The sequence below is a fragment of the Colletotrichum phormii genome, assembly GCF_030913505.1.
Source record: "Colletotrichum phormii strain CBS 102054 chromosome Unknown BDP81scaffold_36, whole genome shotgun sequence".
Taxonomy (NCBI): Eukaryota; Fungi; Ascomycota; class Sordariomycetes; order Glomerellales; family Glomerellaceae; genus Colletotrichum; species Colletotrichum phormii.
The window spans coordinates 218468-239968 of record NW_026851478.1 but is presented as its reverse complement, the minus strand read 5'-3'; the positions used below and the strand labels follow the sequence as shown (position 1 = coordinate 239968).

At 53.0% G+C, this 21501-nt stretch overlaps 7 protein-coding genes across 7 annotated transcripts; 5 read left to right on the top strand and 2 right to left on the bottom strand.

Annotated features, from left to right (window-relative positions):
- Positions 1 to 596: 596 nt before the first annotated feature.
- BDP81DRAFT_334534 (AMP-binding enzyme) lies at positions 597 to 8705 on the top strand (the record flags this gene model as incomplete). Its single annotated transcript, XM_060585772.1, has 2 exons — positions 597 to 3542; positions 3591 to 8705. The coding sequence occupies 2 exons, from the start codon at positions 597 to 599 to the stop codon at positions 8703 to 8705; spliced, it is 8061 nt and encodes a 2686-aa protein (XP_060438376.1).
- A 62-nt stretch (positions 8706 to 8767) lies between these two features.
- BDP81DRAFT_507985 (putative arginase) lies at positions 8768 to 10072 on the top strand (the record flags this gene model as incomplete). The annotated part of the gene is made up of 2 exons (XM_060595693.1): positions 8768 to 9363; positions 9488 to 10072. The coding sequence occupies exons 1-2, from the start codon at positions 9139 to 9141 to the stop codon at positions 10070 to 10072; spliced, it is 810 nt and encodes a 269-aa protein (XP_060438375.1). The 5' UTR covers positions 8768 to 9138.
- A 913-nt stretch (positions 10073 to 10985) lies between these two features.
- Positions 10986 to 12379, top strand: BDP81DRAFT_400346 (O-methyltransferase; the record flags this gene model as incomplete). The annotated part of the gene is made up of 4 exons (XM_060588678.1): positions 10986 to 11316; positions 11372 to 11498; positions 11550 to 12019; positions 12072 to 12379. The coding sequence occupies 4 exons, from the start codon at positions 10986 to 10988 to the stop codon at positions 12377 to 12379; spliced, it is 1236 nt and encodes a 411-aa protein (XP_060438374.1).
- A 1019-nt stretch (positions 12380 to 13398) lies between these two features.
- On the top strand, positions 13399 to 14590 carry BDP81DRAFT_441581 (NmrA-like family protein). The gene has a single exon (XM_060591606.1). It carries the CDS (start codon positions 13419 to 13421, stop codon positions 14496 to 14498), a length of 1080 nt encoding a protein of 359 aa, XP_060438373.1. The 5' UTR covers positions 13399 to 13418; the 3' UTR covers positions 14499 to 14590.
- Positions 14591 to 14807: 217 nt separating this feature from the next.
- BDP81DRAFT_400344 (uncharacterized protein) lies at positions 14808 to 15954 on the top strand (the record flags this gene model as incomplete). Its single annotated transcript, XM_060588677.1, has 2 exons — positions 14808 to 14865; positions 14918 to 15954. 2 exons carry the CDS (start codon positions 14808 to 14810, stop codon positions 15952 to 15954), a joined length of 1095 nt encoding a protein of 364 aa, XP_060438372.1.
- A 15-nt stretch (positions 15955 to 15969) lies between these two features.
- BDP81DRAFT_152672 (short-chain dehydrogenase) lies at positions 15970 to 17492 on the bottom strand. The gene is made up of 5 exons (XM_060581916.1): positions 17206 to 17492; positions 16557 to 17150; positions 16428 to 16496; positions 16270 to 16363; positions 15970 to 16211 (listed from the first exon to the last, which is right to left on the bottom strand). The coding sequence occupies exons 1-5, from the start codon at positions 17281 to 17283 to the stop codon at positions 15997 to 15999; spliced, it is 1050 nt and encodes a 349-aa protein (XP_060438371.1). The 5' UTR covers positions 17284 to 17492; the 3' UTR covers positions 15970 to 15996.
- Positions 17493 to 17889: 397 nt separating this feature from the next.
- On the bottom strand, positions 17890 to 20503 carry BDP81DRAFT_400342 (uncharacterized protein; the record flags this gene model as incomplete). Its single annotated transcript, XM_060588676.1, has 3 exons — positions 17890 to 18503; positions 18557 to 18834; positions 18885 to 20503. 3 exons carry the CDS (start codon positions 20501 to 20503, stop codon positions 17890 to 17892), a joined length of 2511 nt encoding a protein of 836 aa, XP_060438370.1.
- Between the last annotated feature and the right edge of the window lie 998 nt (positions 20504 to 21501).

Sequence of the window (21501 nt, the reverse complement as noted above, 5' to 3'; positions counted from 1 at the left end):
TACCGACTTTGGTCTGTTTGCGAACCAAAGCTCCTCCGGTCCGCTGGTCTTCCTCTCTTCCTCTAGTGAGCAAGAAGGATCTGAAGGATGAATAGAGCTGCCAGAATGCTGTCTCTTTTGCATTATTTCACCCTCTCCCTCTCCCTCTCCCTCTCTCTCTCTCTCTCCCTCCTCCCCCGTCCCGATTTCTCCTCTTGTGATCTCTTCTTGCTCCGGCCCTTGAATCATCTTCTCTCGGCCTTTGTGTGTGTAACATTCCTTCGCCCCGTTGGCCCTTTCATCACGTTCCATCTTCAAAGACGAGCTCCAACAAACAAGCCCCCAGAATCGACGCCCCCAAGCTCGAGATTGCTCATCTTGTCCGACCAACGACATCACCTTTTGAGCATCTTTGACCCTCGTCAGAGACCAATCTTTGATCCGTGTTACTTGGCCGCCTCTGCTCGGTCGTCTCCTTTATTTGTGTTCATGCATCTTTGAGATACCCCTCCCAAGCTATCCATCCACCCAGCTTTACCCTTCTTCTCAGACCAGACCGAGCGAGCACTTACACACACACACACACACACACACACACACACACACACACATCCAATATGGCCGACTCAGTCAGCCCAAAACAGCTCCCCAAAATCGACACAACAATGTCGTCATTCCACACAGAGTCTGTCGAAGATAGACTTCTCTCAGCAACTGCCACCGTGCTAAGTTTGCCGAGGAATAGCATAGAATTATTCGACTCCTTCTCTGACTTGGGCGGCGACAGACCCACTGCCGTCGCCCTCAGGAAAAGGTGCATGAGCCTCGGACTAGGACTGAGGACGAGCGACATTCTACGCTGTCAAACCTTGGCGGAGCTTCAGACCTGCATCACCCCCTTCGTTCAGACCGCGCCTGTGTCCAAGGACAAGGACTCTGAAGGAGAGAGCAGCACATCTCCCTCCGATGTCTTCAGCTCAAGTCCCAGACGAAACAGCGCCTGCTCAACTTCCTCGTGCGATTCCAGCAACAGCTCCGACGCGGCACCAATAAAATCACCACATTCCGAAATCGAACGATTCATCCAGTCTACCCCCCAGATTAGGAGTGCAGCTGTAATTAGACCAAAGGCTGGTTTCTTGGAGGGTAAACTCGTGGCCTTCTTGACGTTGGCGTCGGGCCGGATCTCGCAAACCAGTCTGTCCAGCATCCGACTCATTCCCCAATCACAGATGCACTTTGCCGGAAGCCAGGTCGCAGCTGTACGACTGGCTCTCGAAACCTCGGAAGGATCTCATTCTGTGCCAAACTCATGGATCGTGCTTGATCAAATGCCTTCAAACGGGGAGGGCTCCGTCGACCGGAGACGGCTTCAGACATGGATTCAAAACATCAACGAGGACATGTATCACCAAATATCGAGTCTCGAGTCTCACGAGCTCTTCCAGGAGCCCTTGACCGAGATGGAACGAGTTATGCAAAAGAAGGTCGCCGATGTTCTCCGGATACCGCAACGGCAAGTCGGCATGAACTTCTCATTTGGTCAACTCGGCGGCGATGACATTTCAGCCATGATGCTAGTTGCGGCATGTCGGACCGAGTCCATCACAGTGAGGCCCGAAGACGTTCACCAATGTCCTACTTTGGGGCAATTAGCATCCCTCGCATACCGCAAAAATCACCGCACCGACACATGGAACGAGGAATCTACCGAAGGCTTCAAGCTGTCGCCGATACAACAGCTTTATTTCGATACCGGCATCGGCGGTCGCATCGAGCAGCGAATGGACTCTGACGGTGGCTACCGGTTCAACCAAAGCATTTTGCTTCGCGTCAAGAACAACTCGACGCTGGAAGATATTCATGCCGCCATTGCAACTGTGGTCGGTCATCACTCTATGCTACGCGCTCGTTTCAGGCCTGGTATGGATGGCTGGACACAACGAATCATCCCCAAAGTTGACGGGTCTTATGGATTCCGCTATCACTCGGTGAGCACGACGGCGGAGGTAATGGACATCATCGCGCAGTCACAGTCGAGTATCAACATCGAGACCGGACCAGTCTTCTCAGTCGACCACTTCCGCACTCATGACGGCCAGCAGCTTGTTTACCTTCTCGCTCACCATCTCGTCGTGGATATGATGTCATGGCGTATCATCATTCACGACCTTGATGAGTTATTACGAGAGGGCACATTGTTCTCTGAGCGTTCCATGCCATTTCAACGATGGAATGAGCTTCAAGAAGAATACATCAGCAGCGATCCAGACCAGCTAGTGATGCCTTACGACCTGCCCAGCGGCCAGTACGGGTACTGGGGTCTCGAGGACTCACACAACACCTATGCCGAAATCTCAGTCGCAAGCTTCACTCTCGCCCCAGAACTCACAGCGATTCTTCACACAGCATGCAACCAGGTCTTCAAAACTGACATGTCAGACATTTACATGGCGGCGCTCCTGCTCTCTTTCAGTCAGACTTTTCACGATCGTAAAGCACCTGTTGTGTGGAACCAAGAGCACGGCAGAGAACCTTGGAGTCAGGATATCGACATCACAGAGACCGTCGGTTGGTTCACGTCACTGTGCCCTGTGTCTATGCCAGTCGACATGGCCGACGACTTCCTCAACATCTTGCGCAAGATGAAAGATACGAGACGATCGATTCCCCGTCGTGGGTGGAATTACTTCGCCTCTCGGTATTTTGGCCCCGAGGCCGCGACTCGGAGCACTGAAGGTTGGCCTTTCGAGATCATGTTCACTTATGCCGGATCCGTCCAACAGTTGGAGCGCGAAAAGGGCGTTCTCGAGCAACTCACCATCCCCGGAAGGCTGTGGTCAACGGACGCCGCCGACATTGGCTCCAGCGTGTCTAGGATTGCTCTATTTGAGGTCTCCGCCATGGTCGACCAAGGTTCAGCTTCCGTCCAGATCGTCTACAACAAAAACTCCAACCACCAGGATAAGATTGCCGACTGGATTCAAATGTACGAGCACCTGCTCTACGAAGCCATCGGCAGGTTGCGATACCGTGGCCAAGAACTCACTCTGTCCGATGTTCCCATGCTCGACACAACGTATGAGGGCCTGGCGAAACTCAATACCGACCGATTGGTCGCACTCGGCCTATCTAGTGCTCGGGATATTGAGGACGTCCTCCCCGTCACAGCGCTGCAGCAGGAGATCCTCATCAGCCAAACCCAAGATCTGGAGACGTGCCACAACAACGCCATCTACGAGCTGTCATCCCCGAATGGCGTCCTCGCCGACCAGGCTCAGATTTGCACCATTTGGCAGCAGATTGTTGCAAAGTACCCTGCTCTGAGGACTGTCTTCATCGACAGCATTTCTGAGAATGGTCTTTTCGATCAGGTCATCCTACGAAAGTGTTCACCAGATATGCTTTTTGTCGACGCCGAAGCAGGAACAGACCCTGTGGCTGTTCTCAATGCCTTGCCACCGATGAGTCCGACGCCGTCCAATCCGCGCCACCGAGTGTCAGTGTGCAAGTCGCACGCGAGCACTTTCCTGAGGCTTGACATCAGCCATGCGCTCTGTGATGTGAGTTGATAATCCGCTTGATGGAAACGTCCGCTAACACTTTCCTAGGCTCTCAGTCTTCAGAATATCGTTTGGGATTTGAAGAGAATGTACAACTCTAGCAAGCTGTCCATGAAGATGCTTGATCCATCGCACGCTGGTTGCATCCAATACATCTCATCTGCTCGACAAGAAAACAGCCTCAACTTCTGGATAGGCCGCCTTCAAGAAACACGGCCATGTTTGTTCCCGCGCCTCATGACAGTAAATAACAACACTATGCAACACACAAACTTCCACATTGAATTACCGGTGGCTCAGATCGATGAGTTCTGTCGATCACAAGGCATCAGTCGATCGACCATGATGCGCATGGCTTGGGCACTTGTCCTGCGCGCCTTCACCGGCTCAAGTCAAGTTTGCTTTGGCTACCGCTCATCAGGGCGAGATGCGGGAGACGCCCCCGAAGGCTTGATTCTCTCAGTCGGCGCCTTCGAGAACACCACGGCATGTACAATTGGACTTGAGAACCACAAATCCGTTGCAACGGTCCTCAAATCCGTCGAAGATGACTCTGCCGCTTGCAGCCGGCACCAGTACGTACCGATGTCAGAGATTCAGCACGCGTTGGGCCTCAAGAGCGACCAGCTCTTCAACACGTGTCTGTCCTACCAAGAAGAGCCTCACGAGCTCAAGAGCCGCTTCAGCTCTACGCGTCCCCCCATGAGGCTCTCCTGCATTCAGGCTTTCAACACTCCCGACTTTGACGTCACATTTTCATTGACTCTTGTCAATGGACAGCTTGTCACGGGTGTGTCTCACAGGCTCATGACTCCCTCCCAAGCTCAGAACCTGACGAACACCTTTGGGCGTGCTGTTATCGCCATACTTGGAAGCCCGGAAGGTGCCCTCAGCGGTATCGACCTCTTCACTGATAGAGACTATGCTCAACTGTTGATCCGGGATTGGGGAGCTGAGAATACGACCGAGCCTTTGCCTGGATGCGTCCACGCCCTGATTTCCCAACAAGCACGACTTCGTCCAGATGCTCAGGCTATCTGTGCCTGGGACGGCGAGCTCTCGTACAGGCAGGTTGGCCGCCTCGTTTCCCGTCTGGCCACATACCTCACTCAATGGGGTGTTCGTCCCGGCGTTTCTGTGCCCGTCATTCTCGACAAGAACAAGTGGGCAGTCATCAGTATACTGGCTGTGTTGAAGGCCGGTGGCTGCTTCGTGCCCATCGACGCCGAGGATCGAGCCAACGTTGAGACATTCATCCGCCAGCTCTCGCCCAAGGTCGTCATCGCAACGGACATGCTCTGGAAGAATTTGGAGGCCATTGTCGATGGAGTCGTGGTCGTGGATGATACCCTTTTTGAGGTTGACTTCTCACTGGAGGCGCCCTTGCCCATGGCCGCGCCAAATGACGCCGCCTGCATTCTTCTATCGCCAGGCTCATCCCGAGGCAGAGAGGCAAAGGGAATCATCTTCCACCACGCAGCTCTTTCTTCAGCATTTGTCACACAGGGACGCGCTCTCAATCTCAACCAAGAGAGTCGTGTCATGCAGCTGTCGTCTTTTAATGTCGATACCGCCTTGATCGAGTTACTCTCGACTTTGGTGCATGGTGGTTGTGTTTGTGTACCTTCTTCTGTTGAGAGAACCAGCGACATTGTCGGTGCAGCTCGAAGGATGGACGTCAACTGGTCCTACATGACACCGGTCCTGGCACGGAAGATCTCACCTGCTGCGATCCCCAGCCTGAGGACCATCTGCTTCAGAACCCGACGTCTGGACGAAGACACCTGCGCGCCCTGGGTAGCCAAGACGAAAGTCCTGCTCGCCTACGGCGCTCCTGATATTTGCCCTCTCGGTGTCTCCGTCTTGGAAGTCAAGAAAGCTGCAGATCTCACCCGAGTCGCGCCTCCATTCCTTGGGAGGTTCTGGATTGTCAACCCCGAAGATCACCGTAGGCTGATGCCTATCGGGGCTATTGGCGAGCTCATCATTGAGAGTCCCACCCTGGCGCATCGGTTCGTCCCCGGCCAGCCCTTGGCACATCTACCCCAGGACTCCGACGTATCGCTCGAGGATGGAAAACCTCGGACACGCTACTTTAAAACTGGCCATCGTGTCCGGTACATGGAGGATGGTCTGCTTGACTTCGTCTCCAGTGGCCGCGATGACGTTGAAATCAATGGTCAAGTCATTCCAGTTGCTGAAGTTGAGCAGAAGCTCCGCCGATGTCTAGGTCAAGGCGTTGATCTCGCCGTTGAATCCATCATCAGCCGCGATGCGCAACCATCCCTTGCCGCATTTGTCGAGCTTGGAGAGAAGCTGTTTGAAGGATCGGAGGATCTTACGAGGATCACAATCACCACCAAAGAGCGCACCTACATTGCGAAGAAACTCGTTGAGTCCTCGTTGGGGACTAGTCTGCCATCTCACATGATGCCCACCATCTTCGTTCCCGTCAGGCACCTTCCCGTCACGCCGTCGTTGAAGGTCAACCGCCGCAAGCTCCAGAAGATGGTTGGCTGGCTGTCACAAGAGCAGCTACAGGCTCTCTCCTCAGTCGCATCGCCCGATGAAGTCCGCGCGGTTGGCATCAAGCCTCTCCCGCTGACCCAGGTTGAAGAACGTATGAGATCAATTTGGGCGACTCTCCTGGGAGCAGAGGCATCAGGCATTCGAGGAAACCAGAGCTTCCCCATGCTGGGCGGCCAGAGCTTCCTCGCAGGCCAACTTGTCGTCGCATGCCGCAAGCAAGGGCTCATTATTGCTCTGCCGGACGTTCTGCGTGGCGCTACCCTCACAGAGCTTTGCCAAGGTGTAACACTGAGCTCAGACTACGCTCTCGAGACTGCGGAACCAGAAAGAACCGCCGCCCCGTCCCCGGGATCCTCCTCGGAGATGCTTTTCGAGGAACAATTCATCAACGATGTAATTGCTCCGAAGCTGAACATCGAACGAGATGCCATCAACGATGTCGCAGAAGCCTCTGCTACTCAACTCAAGTTCCTTGAGACCGGCCTCCTCAAAGGAAGTTCAAGCCTCACTTACTTCACCTTCAGCTTCACCGGTGCAGTGCAGACAAAGAAGCTCGAGGCCGTCTGCATCTGCCTCGCCAAGATCCACCCAATCCTGCGGACTGCCTTTGTCTCCCACGAGAGGCGGGTCTACCAGGTCGCATTCAAGTCTTTCGTCCCAGAGTTCAAAAAGATCGAAGTTCCAACATGGAGGGTATCGGCGATGACGGAGAAGTTGATCAAGAGGGATCAGACTGGCTCCTTCCACCTGGAGGTTCCTATGACCAAGTTCTTCTTCGTCGACGCTGGAAAGCAGTCCAATCTTGTCTTGCGACTTTCTGGGGCGCAGTACGACGACGCCTCCATCTCGCTCTTGCTGCAGCACTTGAAGAGCATCTATATTGCACCTTCCTGTCCGCCGCGAAGGGCCACCTACTTTGACTTCGTCCGCTCTGCGCAATTGGCCCATGCCACTGGCGCACAGGATCACTGGTCAACCATGCTGGATGGTGCCAAGATGACCCAGGTCGTTGCCCACAGCAGGCCACCTCCCATGAGCACCAACGTCAAGGTGATCACCCAGAAGGTCTCGGTCATGTCCTTGGCCAACTTGGGCATCTCGTTTGACACCGTCGTCAAGTCAGCTTGGGCCATGGTCCTGGCTAACCTTTCTGGCTCAGGCGATGTTCTCTTTGGTGAGATCGTCGAGGGAAGACACCTCAGGCTGTCCGATGGGTCCGATGTTTCCGGCACCCTTGGCCCAGTATCAAACGCCATACCAGTCCGCGTGCGATTTGCAGAGACTTTGAGCAGCCCTCTCGAGCTTCTCAAGTATGTCCATGGCCAGCGTGTCATGAGCATTCCGTTCGAGAACATGGGCTGGCTCGAGATCGTCGAGAAGTGCACCAAGCTCCCGTACTGGACACGCTTCAGCACAGTCGTCGAGCACCGCCATCAGGACGCCGCCAAGGAAGCAGCAGGCTTCAACCTCGGCACAATCAAATGCAAGTTTAGCGTTCAAGAACCCATCAGCAGGGACGTCTACGATCTGCACGTCATTTCTACGCAGGAAGATGCGAGCAGCGGAGACATCTCCATTACCTTCTGTGAGAACCGCATCCCGAGCTTGTTTGCCAATGAGACGCTCAAAGCGCTCTGCTCCAGCATCGAGCTTCTCACCTCGGTTTCCATGCTTCACCCGCTCATTCCCTCCTCGGCCGACTACTGCGCCGTTCCGCCGCAGATCCCCTTGCCTCAGCTGGACATGGAGACAAAGCCAACTAATGCCGGCTCTTCCATGTCTGAAGACCACCGCAAGGCCGTGCAGCTAGGCATCTCCAAGGTTTGGACAAAGGTTCTGGATCCTCGGTCACTCGGTGTTCCGGAAACACAACTCCCCAACGCAGCGTTCTACGATCTTTGGGGCAGCATGATGCCTGCAGCCCAACTCGCCGAGTCTCTTACTCAGGAACTGCCCAAGTTGGGCCTTCCCGGGACTCACAACCTAACCATCTCGATGGAAGAGATCATGGCGCACCCGACAATGGCCGAGCAATTCGAGCTTGTAGCCCGCAAGATGCGTGACGCCAAGAGAAGGACCATTGCCGAGGTCCTCTCACCCAAGTCGCATCCCGCATGGAGTCGCGGGTTGAAGCGACTTAGCACAACAGTGATTCGCGAAAAGGCATCTCACCAGAGCGGGCTGAGCAGCACGAGCGCCAGCTCATCCAGCTCGGGGGAGGCTTATCGCAACCCGACCGCGCAGCCGCTGCCGCCCATGGACTCTATCGCCGAGGGCGCCGTCAGCGCAGTAGGCAGCGTCCGCGTGAGGAGGCCAGCGTCGCCTGTCGAGCTGGAGGGCCCGAGGAGGCCGAGATTGAGTCTCGCTGTTCAGCATGATGGGAGCAGTATGGAGAGCATGACGACTGGGAGCAGTCGAACGGATGAAGAGGGCGATGAGAACCGCGAGGTTGCGGAGAATGAGAATGAGGACGGCGATGTGGTTAGTCCCTTGAGCGTGTCGACCGCCCCGACGCCGGTCCGGGAGAGCAGGATACGGAGAAAGGCGGGGAGCGTGTTGAGCAGGATCAGCCTTGTGAGTCCTGTCAGTGTTGCCGGGTCCAAGTCTTCGGGACATCATCGAGTGGACATGTGAGTTGTACGAAAAGTGTTGTTTCTTAATGCCCTGAGAGGCTGGAATGGTATACCTCGGGAGGTTTCCTTTGTTCATAGCGAGCAGATTGATGGAGTGGCATGAAAAGATATCCAAGAAATTCAATCTACTGAGTAATGTTTGATACAATGAGTCTCAAGATGCAGCCTTCTTCATTGCTTGACTTCGCACAACTGTGACACTGGATGATTGTATCCTCACAAAACCTTGGATGAACTAGGAAGTTTTCCGCGCCGGTCAAAACGTTGACAGGCGCGTCATCGCGCCCTTGAGTTGACACATCGACCACCCATCTCCACATCATCAACGGAATGAACGGAGTACTCCGTGAACAACCGCTTAAATGACCACGTTATCTTCCGCCGCAATCATCTCTTGAATCACTTCTCTTCATTCCCTATACCATTCATTCATCATGTCAAAACTCCCTCTCAGATCCCTCTCCCTCATCCTCTCCCCATACCACGTCGGCCTCCGCAACAAAGGTCCCGGCGCCGGCCCAGCATTCCTCAAAACCTCCGGCCTCGACTCCGCTCTCCTCTCTCCGCTCTCCGCTCCCCGCTCCCTCGGTCTTCCCCTCCATGAAATCGAAGTCGAGCCGGTAGACGACCACGAAGGCGAAATCGGGCGCAGCTTCGAGGTCATCAGACGAAACTGCAAAGCTAGTTGCGCAAGAACGCCGCAGGGGCTCGTTCCCGATTATTCTTGCAGGGAATTGCAGTTCTGCTGTTGGCGTCGCTGCCGGACTTCACGCATCGCAAGAGGTTGGTGAGGGTGGATTGGGATGTGTGTGGTTTGATGCGCATGATGATCTTAATACACCCGACACCGTTATGAGCGGATACTTTGACTCGATGCCGATTGCCATGCTCGCAGGGCAGTGTTGGGAGGGTCTATTGGGGACTGTTCCGGGACATCAGCCGATGGATTTGGAGCGGTTGGTGCATGTTGGTATGAGGGATGTGAATGACTTGGAGCGGGCCAGGGTGGCAGAGGCCGGGTTCGATGTGATCTGGGGCAGCACAGAGAAGAAGGTTGATTTTGGGGATGAGCTTGGGGTCGTGCTGCAGCGGAAGAAGCTTGGCTCTACGATGGTTCATTTTGATGTTGATTCTTTGGATGCGTCCATCGGACACGCGAATCGGTTTGCTGCGCCGGGTGGGCTGTTGAGAGAGGATATTATCGGGTGTTTTGGGGAGATCTCAGGGAAGGCCGAGCCAGTTTCTCTTACGGTTGCTTCGTTTGATCCGTCGTATGAGGGGGCTGGAAATCTTGCGTCGGTTGCTGTTGAGGCGATTAAGGTGTTTTTGGAGTCGTTGGTCAAGTCTGGGGTGCTGGCTAAGCCGTGAGATTGTTATTTGTCAGTACTTGATACGATGAACCAGGATGCGAAGGTTTGCATTTCAGCAGTAACTCGTGACGATGCCTGCTCTTAGGTGATGGTGCCGTTGCTTCATGGTTGGGCGCATCGCGAAGCTCATCGGTGCTCTAGATTGCTCCGGAATCCCGGATCAAGGCCAGGCATCTCAGTCCCGGGCTGGTTGGGCGCTTGGAGTGCGACTCCGGTTCATGCTGATGGAATACTTTACTGCCGAAGAAAGGATGCATGCACGTTTGCTCTCAGGAGCATTCATGATTCTTAAAGCTTGGAGATTTTGCAGCTCTGTTCCGCCGCTCCTCGTCACTATGACAGGCGGGTTACTTCCGCGCCCGTCGGAATGCGCTGTATATGTGCTAGTAGGGATATAGACGACTTGGCAGCCGTTGGTCTCATTGATGAATGATTCAAATTGGCGACTGCAGAGTACAGCAGCTGAGGCGCGCACATCATATAGAATCGCTTTCACATTTTGAGGCTACACCTATTAACCCAGTCTAAGTGAATTGGCCTACGTGGAATCTCAACCGCTATGGAACCATGAATCATTGGCCTTTAACTTGGGAAAATGAATGACGATTACCAGGTTGCGAGTGATCACCCCTGCGAGATTGGCATCGTCTGCAGCAAGTTCATGCAGTTTGTCTGTATTTGTTTGTCGCAATCTGCATCCCTGTTCCAACGGATCCTTCGTTGGCGACGTTGGGTTGAGATGTTTGCTTGTCAGTCCTCACGAACACCAAGCCTTCCACTCTTCCCAGCTACAAATACAGCGGTTCACGAGCACGCAGCCTCTTGACATTGTAAAACTCATCCCGAAAGTCCTGACAAGACTTGGAACCATCGACTTCATTGATCGTAGACCATTAGACTCCTTCGCCAATATGGGAGAAATCGCGGCCGAAGCCCCTTTGGGACTCAGAAAGCTCGCCCAGGATCTACTCAATGACGTGGATACATACGACCCGGCCAGCGACCTGAGTCCCAGGAATGAGCGTGATTTCAAGTCCGGCATCATCCAACGAGCGCAAGCCATTATCGACAGGCTCGAGGACACTCCACGGGAGAGGGCTATGAATGATTGTATCAAGGTCGGCGAAATGACCGCAAAGCAGCTCTTCAATGCCTGGGGAGTCTTCCAAAAGATCCCAGTAGATGGATCCATCTCGTACAAGGAATTGGCTAGCAGTGTTGGATGTGAGCTTCAGCTTCTGGGTAGGACCATCTCTAGACTCAGGTACATGGAACATTGTTGACTTTTCTATCTCAGTTCGCCTCGCGTGGATGTTGAACTCTACGGGCATCCTGAAGCAAGTCAGTGAGGATGCTGTGGCTCATACCGAGAAATCCAAGATGTTCATCAATGACAACCCAGATGGAGATCTCACCAGAATCGTGTAAGTACGCCAGTCATCAACGCGTCTGCTTGCAAGCGACTGACCTGTTAGCTTCGTACATGGCATGGTGTCATACGCACAGTTCGAGAAGTACTTTGATGCCTACGGGCTCCAAGAACCACGAGGCCGAACCCATGTTCCATACACCTTTGCGTATGGCCAGCCAGAGAAGAACGTTTGGGAGGTATCTCTCCAGAATCCTGAGGATAAGAGAATCTTTCTACGTTCAATGAAGGCAATGGGACTGCTTCTTCCGGTATGTGGCGTCTACGACTTCTCCTGGATCTCAGATGCCGCGCATTCAGGGCCCGCGGATAGGCCCCTTTTTGTCGATGTAGGAGGTGGTTCCGGTCATGCCATGTCTGTCATATGCGACAACTATGGCATTCCATCGAATCGATGTGTTCTGCAAGACCTTGACACAGTCATTGGTGAGATCGCCGAATCTCAGGATTCAATTGCCTCGCTTGGTGGTACCAAGTTGATGGCAATTGACTTTCACAAGGAGCAACCAGTCAAAGGTTTGCCGGTAGTCTCTCCAACCTATATAGAACGATGACTAACGTGAACTAGGAGCAGTTGTGTACTACATCCGTTACTGTCTTCACAATTACAGTGACGACTTGGTGGTGGAGATCCTGGCTTGTATCGCAAGCTCCATGGCACAGGATAGTCGTGTGTTGATCGCGGAACAGATCACGCCAAACCCGCCTTCGGCTCATACGGCCGCCATAGATCTTCTTATGCTGAGTGTCGGCGGCAAGGAACGATCGAGAGAGGTGTGGAAAGATGTCCTCGCCAGGGCCGGGCTGGGAAGAGTCAAGTTCTGGACATCTCCTAGCAACCCGCATGGCATAATCGAGTGCTTCAAGAGGACTTGATCTAGGGTGTCGGCTGCTTTCTACATGATGCCTGTGTAGGTTTGCTGCCTAAAATACTTCACCTCGAGAACAGCAATGTCATATCTCAAGCGCGTTGAAGCTCGACCTGTTCATAGTAGACATGCAACATGAGATAAGGCTATGTGACAACTCTACGAGGCGATGTCCTTCTCCTGTGACTTGATTCGCTGAGTTCCCTCGGCTTAGAATAACTACCACAGCGGACAAAGTTGATGAAGAAATCTGCTACTCCCGCCGGCTGCAGCGCCTATGAAGCCGATCGTCTGATCCAGCTTTCTCAAGAGGTACGATGGCTGAGTTTTCAAAGATTGGTAAGCTGGAGATCATAGCCACTGCCAATTACTGATCAAGCGTTTTGTGCATCACATGTCTGACACGCTCCTCAAAGCGAATCCTTAGCCGAGATAGTTCTGAGGTTGTTTTCCTAGCGGACTCTCTATTATATTCCGCGAGACACTTGACCTCTACTGAACCATCTAATCAGAAGTATTATATGACTGCTTCTACTTCCCTTGACAACCAGTCTAGCTAGTTACTTCTCTCACCAATGTGCGTGGGATCGCAGTGCACATGCAGTCATCGATGCGTATCAGTTTTGGCAAGAATATCGGAGAAGAAATATCAGCAGCCTTCTATTTGTTACGTTCTTGACCAATTTTCGGGGAGAAGGCTGAATGTACCTTTGAAGCATATCATCCCGTGCTTTGTCTGATGTCTGGTCGAGTTGCAAAACACCGACCTAGTTGGTAGTCGAGAAGGATCACTAATCATCTTCTTTTGATCGAATAACTAATCAACAATAGTCAGTCCAAGCTTACCAAGCTGCTTATGAACGACAAGAAAAATTACGTGTGAGATCCGATTGATGGAAGCAGGAAAGGATCTCTCGCGAAAGAGCTTATAAGGAAAGCCGTGGCTCCTTGCAGGGAGAAGAGCATCCCACAACTGCTATGATTGGCAAGGAATACCACAGCAAACGCAACTTATTAGTCTCAACTCAATCGAATATCTCATCAATATGGCAAACCGCCGCATCTTCGTCATTGGTGCCACTGGTGCCCAAGGCCTTCCCGTCTGTCGAGGTCTTGCTAAGGATGGAGGCTACAGTCTGCGCGTCTTGACGCGTGACCCCAGCTCTGCGAGAGCGAAGGAACTCGCAAAACTTGGAGATGTTGAATTCATCGAGGGAACTTTCGCCAATGAAAGCGACCTACGCAAGGGATTCGCCGGGTGCTGGGGTGCTTTTGTCAACATCGACGGCTTCAACTGCGGCGAGAAGACCGAGACCTACTGGACGATTCGCTGCTACGAGTTGGCAGTGGAGCTTGGGATCAAGTTCTTCGTCTTTGGAAACCTTGACTACGGCTATAAGAAGAGCGGCTATGATCCAAAGTTCCGATGCGGACACTACGATGGTAAGGGCCGTCTAGCCGAGTGGATGCTGCAGCAGAGAAAAGGCAACGACATGGGTGTCGCCATCTTCACCACCGGCCCTTACATTGAGATGACGATCTCCTCAAAGACAATCATGACGCCACTGGTCGAGAATGGGATTGTCACATGGAGAGTTCCCCTCGGTGCTGGCGCAGTTCCGCATGTTGCCCTCGATGATTGCGAGCACTATGCCCGCTGGCTCTTTGACCACCCCGAAAGATCTGACGGGATGGACCTGGAGGTAGCCATCGACCATATCCACTACGCAGACCTGGCAAAGGCGTTTGAAAGGGCCACGGGAAAGCCAGCTCAGTACATTGACACTCTCATGGACGTCTACTTCGACAACTTTCCAATCTCAAGTCAACCTGCCGGATACAACGCCGATCCCAAGGACCCAGCGACTATGTCTGTTAGGGACAACTTCTCAGGTTTCTGGACAATGTGGACGAACTCTGGAGGCAACAAGGGAGTCATTCAACGTGACTACGCACTCTTGGATGAGATTCACCCAAAGAGAATCAAGACAGCGGAAGAGTTCTTCCGCAGGGAGAGCGAGAAACGTCGTCTTGCTGGCCTTGGGGAACTTTTTGAAGTCATTGAGGCAAACAATCTTGCATCTATCCTGAAGCTTGGCGAGGACAACCGACAGGGAAATTTGTAGTTGATTGGATGAGAGCTACGACTTTTGTAGCAAATCTGTCGAGAATCTAGCAGTTCTCAAATAGTACGCAATTGCCCTCGCAACCTCCAGACCTTTTGTTACTATGCATTCGACTTTAAGGTCTCTATTTGCCCAAGCCACTCATTCAGCATTCTTTCTAGAAGACGTAGACCCTCTTATTACTTCAATCTCTCGAGATACTCATTTTTATTGTTCTTGATCTATACAATCAGCTACGGTCCCAATTTAGTCGAGGTTACAGGTCCAGCTGTTGAAACCATTACGCCGCAATGCCTCGTAGAAAGATAGATGCCCGATGCCAAGGACCGCCGGAAGCGCCAGAATGCCGACGCTCAGCGAGCATACCGTACTTGATCCAGTAGCTCTCCTACGTTGCGTTGTACCTCACTCTACGTCAGGTGCAAGGCAGAAAACCAAGGTCCGGCATCTCGAGCAGATGGTCGCCGCTGCGTGGGTAACGCAAGAAGCAGCCTCACAAGACCGCGCTAAGGAGGTTACAATCTGCCCTCCGTGTCCCTCTGCAGCAGGCGACACGGCAAATAGAAATGTGGAGGCGTATACTGCTTCATACAACCTCACAGCATCGGACATCTACCAGGCGTTGCAGTCTCCCTCGGCTCATGAAAACAGGAAAAGTTGGAGCATCATGGTGAGAGAGAACTCTACGATTCGTGACGTTGTTAAGTACGGACTGATAGTCATGGGGCACTCTATGGACCCCGGGCTTTACGAGAGCGCATTGTCGCTTTCATCGCGTGAGTGGATCGAAACCGTCAAAGCGAGATGCGGCGGCGTCGACATGAGGCAAGTCGTCATTGCCGGCCTCAGGATATTGGCTCATCTCACGGCACCAGAGGAACGACCTGCACTCGGATGGGTGCTGCCGACCTATCCTAGACCTCCGATAGACGCCATCAGCTTGAGATCGATGTCGTACGCATCGGCAATGCGTGCAATCGCAGCTCAGCTCGGCATAACGACAGAGTATCTGATGGACGAGAACGCGCAGTCACCATTCTACAGCATTGCAAATAATCGCCTGAGCGAACAAGACAACGACTCGAGCGACGATGATACAGCTCTTCAAAAGATCACCCCTGATTTGAGACCGACTTTTATCCAGCGTGCCCGGCCTCATCATCCTTGCTTCGACTTGATGCCATGGCCATCATTCCGCTCCAACGCCATCACACTCGCTTCCGGGGCCTCACCGCAGATAGACGAGGACGACCTCTGCATCGACATGCTGAGTGGGGGCGTTCGATGCTGGGGCTCCGCGATGGGATCCATGCATGGGCGTGGAAACGGTGTGCCGTGGGATGGCCGCAGCTGGGAAGCGATGCCATGGTTCTTGGAGAAGTGGAATCTGGTTATAAGAGATGATAAAGACGGCATGATACAGACTAGTGCTTGGTGGAGTTTACGGGGTTGTTAGTGTGTAGGGAACATTGAGGATGACAAGCTCTGTTACGCCTGTTTAGCGGATCTCGCAAACTTCTCGACATGTTTTATTATACATGGAAGAGAAACGCAGGAAAGACAAAGAGGAACATGGAAGATCTTGGTAGACCAGCGCAAATCCATCATGAGATATAGGGCTTGAGCTGTTTCTCTGTCCACCCCAGTACTTCTTGCCCAGCTCCTTGTCGCGGAGATCCTCTCTTCCAGCTGCAAGTTGACCAAAGGGGACCACTAGAAGTTCTCGTAAGTACTATACACAGAACCTGGGAAAGTCGGGTGATCATCTTACCCCAGCCACCGTTATTCTTCTCCGTAATCGTTGGGCTTAAGCCAGCAAAGAGTTCGGTGTATGCACCGTTGACCGGCTTGTGCGCGAGGAATTTCTAGTGAATGCATCAATATGTGGTCAGAGATGGAAAGACGGCAGGCTTTCAATGCATCACTCACCACGATGATCCACTGCCACAGCGGCATGGTACGCTGCAAATCCGGCATGAAAACTCCGGGGTCAAGACTCTGGCCGACGCTGTAAGTACGTGCATCCATCTGCAAGCTCACAAGCGTTCGCCAACTTACAACGCTAACGATCCCTTCTCCAGGTACTCTTCTCGCAAACTCCGTTCCATGTAAGACGTTACCGGCCTTACTTCTCGAGTACTTCTGCATCTGACTCTCGTCCTTTGCATAATCCATGTTGCTGAAATCGATTGGCGGCTTCGGTGCCATAGCTGCCGTGCTAGAAGATACCCAGACCACACGGACCGAATCCCTGGGCGCCATCTTGGCGGTGCCAGATAGCACCGGCCGTAGGAACTGGGTGAAAAGGAATGGGGCGAGATTGTTGGTGCCCAGTTGGAGCTCGTAGCCCTGGGCTGTCTTGGACCCCGGCGGCGGGGTCATGACGCCTGCGTTGTTCCAGAGGACGTCAAGACGGGTTTCCTTGCTGAGGAATTCTTGAGCGGACTGCTTGATTGTCGTCAAGTCGTTGAGGTCTAGGTGCAGGTACTCGGCGTGGCCTTTGGAGTTGGGGTACAATTCCTTCAACTCCTTGATGACGGCTGCGGTCTTGGCTTCAGACCGGCACGCCATGTAAATCTTGGCATTCTTCTCGTGGAGAATCTTGGTGAGCTCCTTGCCTAGGCCGCCGGAGCTGCCTGTGACGATGAACACCTATGTCTATCAGTCTTGAACCAGTGTTAGCGGGGGTGTATAGGACGAAGGTTACCTTGTTGTTCTGATCAGGCAAATTTGCTTCAGTGAAGCTAGCCTTTGGCGGGAACATATTGCTCAATGCGCTACCCATCTTGCTGACTTTTGAGATGCTTGAAACGTTTACAAGATTTAGGAAAAACTCCTGTGATGTACTTCATGGTCGTTGACGTTATATACACTGCCGTGCAATGCGTGATGGACTTGGATCTACTTTCAGTGCCGGCCGGCTCAGCTGCAATCAACGTAAGCATCTATCAACAGTAGGTCCGGGCAACTTGGCAAGAGACGAAAACAGATCGTACAGCAGGAAGAAAGGGAACGGCACATCACTGTGCAATGGCTCCATAATATACGGTCAACGTAAGCAGATAACCCTAATTCGAGAGTTCCTGGAATCCCGTGCTGGATCCCGGTCTTTGGGTTGCCCGCTTATCTCCGGGCTTACACCCCGGGACCCCGTGCCTTGTGTTGTGCCGGGCCAATGGAGAAGTATATCAGATCCTTGTCTATAGCGAAACGCCCTAACGCCAAATGCGGCGGCTTCAGGACAACAATACTGAGCTAACCGCCCGTAATCCAAGGCAAAGTATGTTGTCAATGATGAATTGATGATGGAATGATTGGGTATCTCGGGTACTACATCGGCGGAAGGAAGAAACGATAAGAGAGTGGCAGAGGAAGCATCGTGCTCAACGACTCATGGAACATAACTCGGAACACTCGCGTCCATCCTCTGGCCATTTGTATCTTGGTAGCCATCTACTCCGTAGTATGGCAGATCGTGCTGCTGTGCCCCGAGCATCTCCATCCCAGGTTTGAACGTGGCTGGCTGTTGGATATCAAAAGGCTGATCGAACCCAAGGTCCAGAGTCTGTCCCTCGGAAAACGACTGTGACTCGGGAAAGGGAATATCGGCAAGGAAGTTAAAGTCAAAGTCCGGAATGACAGGGTCACCAAATATGTCCAACGGATCCGGGATCTCCGGCGTTGTGCCGCTGGTCGTCATGGTCGACGGCGAAGTGTCCGTCGCCGTGAAGAAAGACCCTCCCGTCTCGGAGCTTGAGGACGGAACGACACTCGGTGGGTCTTGCAGTCCTCGATCCTGATTCTCGAGCTGTTGGTAGCCCTTGAAGAGCGTGAGCTGGAGGTTCCGAGCGATATCAATGACCTTTTGCTTCATGCCTTCCTCGACAAAGCTTAGCTCACGCTCAACCTCTTTTTCGAGCTGTCGGCGGACCAGTGGCGGGAGCTCGCGTCGAAGGTAGTCTTCGTAGCCGCCCAGATTCATGTCGGCATCCTCCGCATTATGGTCTGCGAAAGTTAGCATCAATCCCTGCCCCCCTCGGGGAAGAAAACAAGCTTACACGGTGACGGGATCTCCCGCTCTCTCACGTCGGGGAAGACGATGCTGTAGACTTGGATCCACTTCTCCCCTTCGGTGAGTTCCTTTGCCGACGTCTTCTTCCGGGAACGAAGCTTCTTCTCCTGGTCCTGTGTGATGCCATCCAAGATCTCCGGTTCGCGTACGTCACAGGCGTCCAGGGAGCGGGCGTGGGCTTGCAGAGCCAATTGGGTCTCAAAAGATTGGGAGCAGCGTGGACATGAGAATTTGGGAAGAGAGTGCTTGCGGTATATGTGCTCCCTGGTGAATCGTCAGCAGTGAGCTCATGTATAGAGAGAGGATGAACGTACTTGATACGGTGGACGTGGTCCCACCCTGGCCCGCAGCACGGTCGTTGGGTCTTATATTTCCTCGGGTTGTACTTGAAGAAGGGACACGCAAGCTTTGCGCCTTCATCAACGTCTTCCTGTACTTTGGAAAGCTTCGCGCGGGGCAGCCGATTCTCCTCGCCCTCTTCGTCTTCGTCTTCATCCGGCGCCTGATTGCCTGCCGACCTGCCGTGCTTTATCGATGGCTTTGCCTTACGCCCCCTTTTGCCTGTGTGCATAGCCACTTTGCGGGCGCCATCCGCTTGTTCCTCTGCTGGAGGTTGTTGCGCATCTACTGTCCCGTACGAAGATGCGGATGCTCTTAACAGTGCGCCGGTTTTTGGTGGTGACGCCGCCGAGACAAAGGATCGTGGTGCTGAAGCGGGAGGGCGTCCCCGTCTGCGAGAACTTGTGGCTTCTTTGAACTCGCTTGCCCCTCTAGAAGTGTAGCCTGATGGTGATTGTGCCTGCGGTGGGGGCATGGGTGCTGGTACTACTGGTGGTGCAGCTGATGCTAGCGGTGGTGTCCCCGCGAAATCTACCATTGAATCATAACTCGGCACATAAGTCGCAGATAATTGTGACCCTCCTACTGGCGGTGGTGGAATTCCTAATGGAGGCGGTCCTGCTAGTGGTGGTTCTATCGATGGGGTTCGCGGTGGCGGCGGTGGGAGAGCAATATTCGAGTTCCGGTGACGAGTAACGGGCGCAGGAGCACGGGGAGCCGGAACCTGACGATACATGAAGCTTTCGAGTTCATTTCTGGAAGAGCTCGGCACGCTAGCAGAAACACTCGCCGGCATTGTTGGAACAGACTCGAAGAGAGCACCATCTGCAGCATCGCCGCCGGGGAGAGCTCCAAACAAGGCTTCCTCGATTTGCGGTTCATTCTCTTCCTCCTCCTCTTGCTTGACTTTCTTCTTTGTGTCCAGCCAGCTCATAAATGAGGACATGATCCTATCAACCATAAGGCTTTGGACCTTCTTAGTGCGGTCCTCATTCTTCTCATTTGGCCCATCCTCAGAATTGGATGTGCTACTCTCGGTGTCACCTTCGGACTTCAAACTTGACTTCTCGAGAGCCGAATCATCTGAGGCCTGCCCAAGCCGGACCATGATTTCATTCTGTGAGCTTTCGGACTTAACCTTATGGTCTGCCGCCAATAGGAGATTTTGGGCGTCTTCTCCCAATGCAGCGGCACAAAATGCGTCAAATCCACCAGCGCCCGTGGATGTGGCCTTCCTTTTCTTCTTTTTCATTGTCAAATCTAGAGGCGATGAAGATTTTTGGCTGGTTTGCGAATGAGAGAATTGGGCATCGAATACGGCTGAGTGTGAACTGCTGCCTCGCCGTAGACCTGGTGAAGCTCGGTCAAGCTTGGTACATTTCTCGCCTTGCGTCTTCTGGCTGACCTGCAGAGAGCCTCGAGACGAGGGCTGAGCAGGAACAGACGATTCCGGCTTTTTATCCTCTTCTTGAGGGCGAGAGGAGTTTACTTCGGCGTCGAAGTACTCGGCATCGCTTGGATGAGACGAGGTGTCGGACAAGTCTCCATCCTCGGTGATGGGAGCCTTTCCCTTATTTGGGGGCGGGGGGCTCATTGTTGCGCGTCGCGTACAGGCCCTGTCTGTACAACGAGATAAGCTGAGGCCGATTCCCCAAGATCTTGGGTCGAAATTTGGATGTTGGATCGAACGGATTAGATTCGAAATTGAGATAGAACAGGAGGTTGAAGATGGAGGAGTTGGTCAGATTGAGATGCTCAGCTTTGAAAGGGGAAATGGGCATGGTGAGTTGTGCGCCGCTGCGCAAAACTCGGGGGCGCACTGCGGCTGAAGGACCCACATGGCCGAGCGCCGCGCTCCACTAAGGGGTACCTGCCGTGTCCCGGCCGGCTCTGTGCCGTCTTTGAAGCCCGCGGTTCATTTGGAGGTGAGCTTGTATCCTACCGAAATGTGCAGCTGCCATGGAATGAGTTTCATTATATATGATACACCATTTAAGACTGCCACGTATATGTATGAGTTCAAGCCACATGTGTCGGTCTGTCTGTCATCCTGCGAAGAGTATTACTGAGGTACCTTTGTCTTACTTGCTCTTCAAATGTGATCCACACATCAAAGTTACATTCCTATAATTGGCTGTGTAAGTTTGGCTTCTTCTCGTATCCTAGTCATGTTGAGTGTTCATCATCTTCTTGCAGCCAGTACTGAATTCTACCTAATCATCTATCTCACTCATATGAGTAAGGTGTGCCATAGCAAGGTAGAGACGGCCTTGCCTACACTAAACAGATGGGGTTTTCACCGGGGTGGACATCCCTCGAGAATGAACGAGGGCGGGCCACTTATATACATTTCACAATATGAACCTGTCCAAGGTTATTCCATGGTGTGATACCATTACAACTGTTGACAGCAGTGCAATGAAAGCCATTCTTAGAAGACTGGGCTAGTAGGTGCTTGCGTGCTTGGTAATCAGGGCACTGCTCAAGCATAACACTCTCATCTATAAATTGCCAGGGTGAGAATCCAGAAGCAATTTCGACTCATGGTGAACTGATGAAAGCAGAGGACGAGGCGAAAAAGTGACCATCTCT

Bases quoted from the DNA above. Each gene is read 5' to 3' on its own strand.
- BDP81DRAFT_441581 (XM_060591606.1), top strand. From the start codon at position 13,419: ATGGCAAACCGCCGCATCTTCGTCATTGGTGCCACTGGTGCCCAAGGC.
- BDP81DRAFT_152672 (XM_060581916.1), bottom strand. From the start codon at position 17,283: ATGGGTAGCGCATTGAGCAATATGTTCCCGCCAAAGGCTAGCTTCACT. The intron at 17,151-17,205 runs GTAACCTTCGTC...TGATAGACATAG, and splicing joins TGCCTGATCAGAACAACAAG to GTGTTCATCGTCACAGGCAG. The intron at 16,497-16,556 runs GTAAGTTGGCGA...AGCGTCGGCCAG, and splicing joins GAGAAGGGATCGTTAGCGTT to AGTCTTGACCCCGGAGTTTT.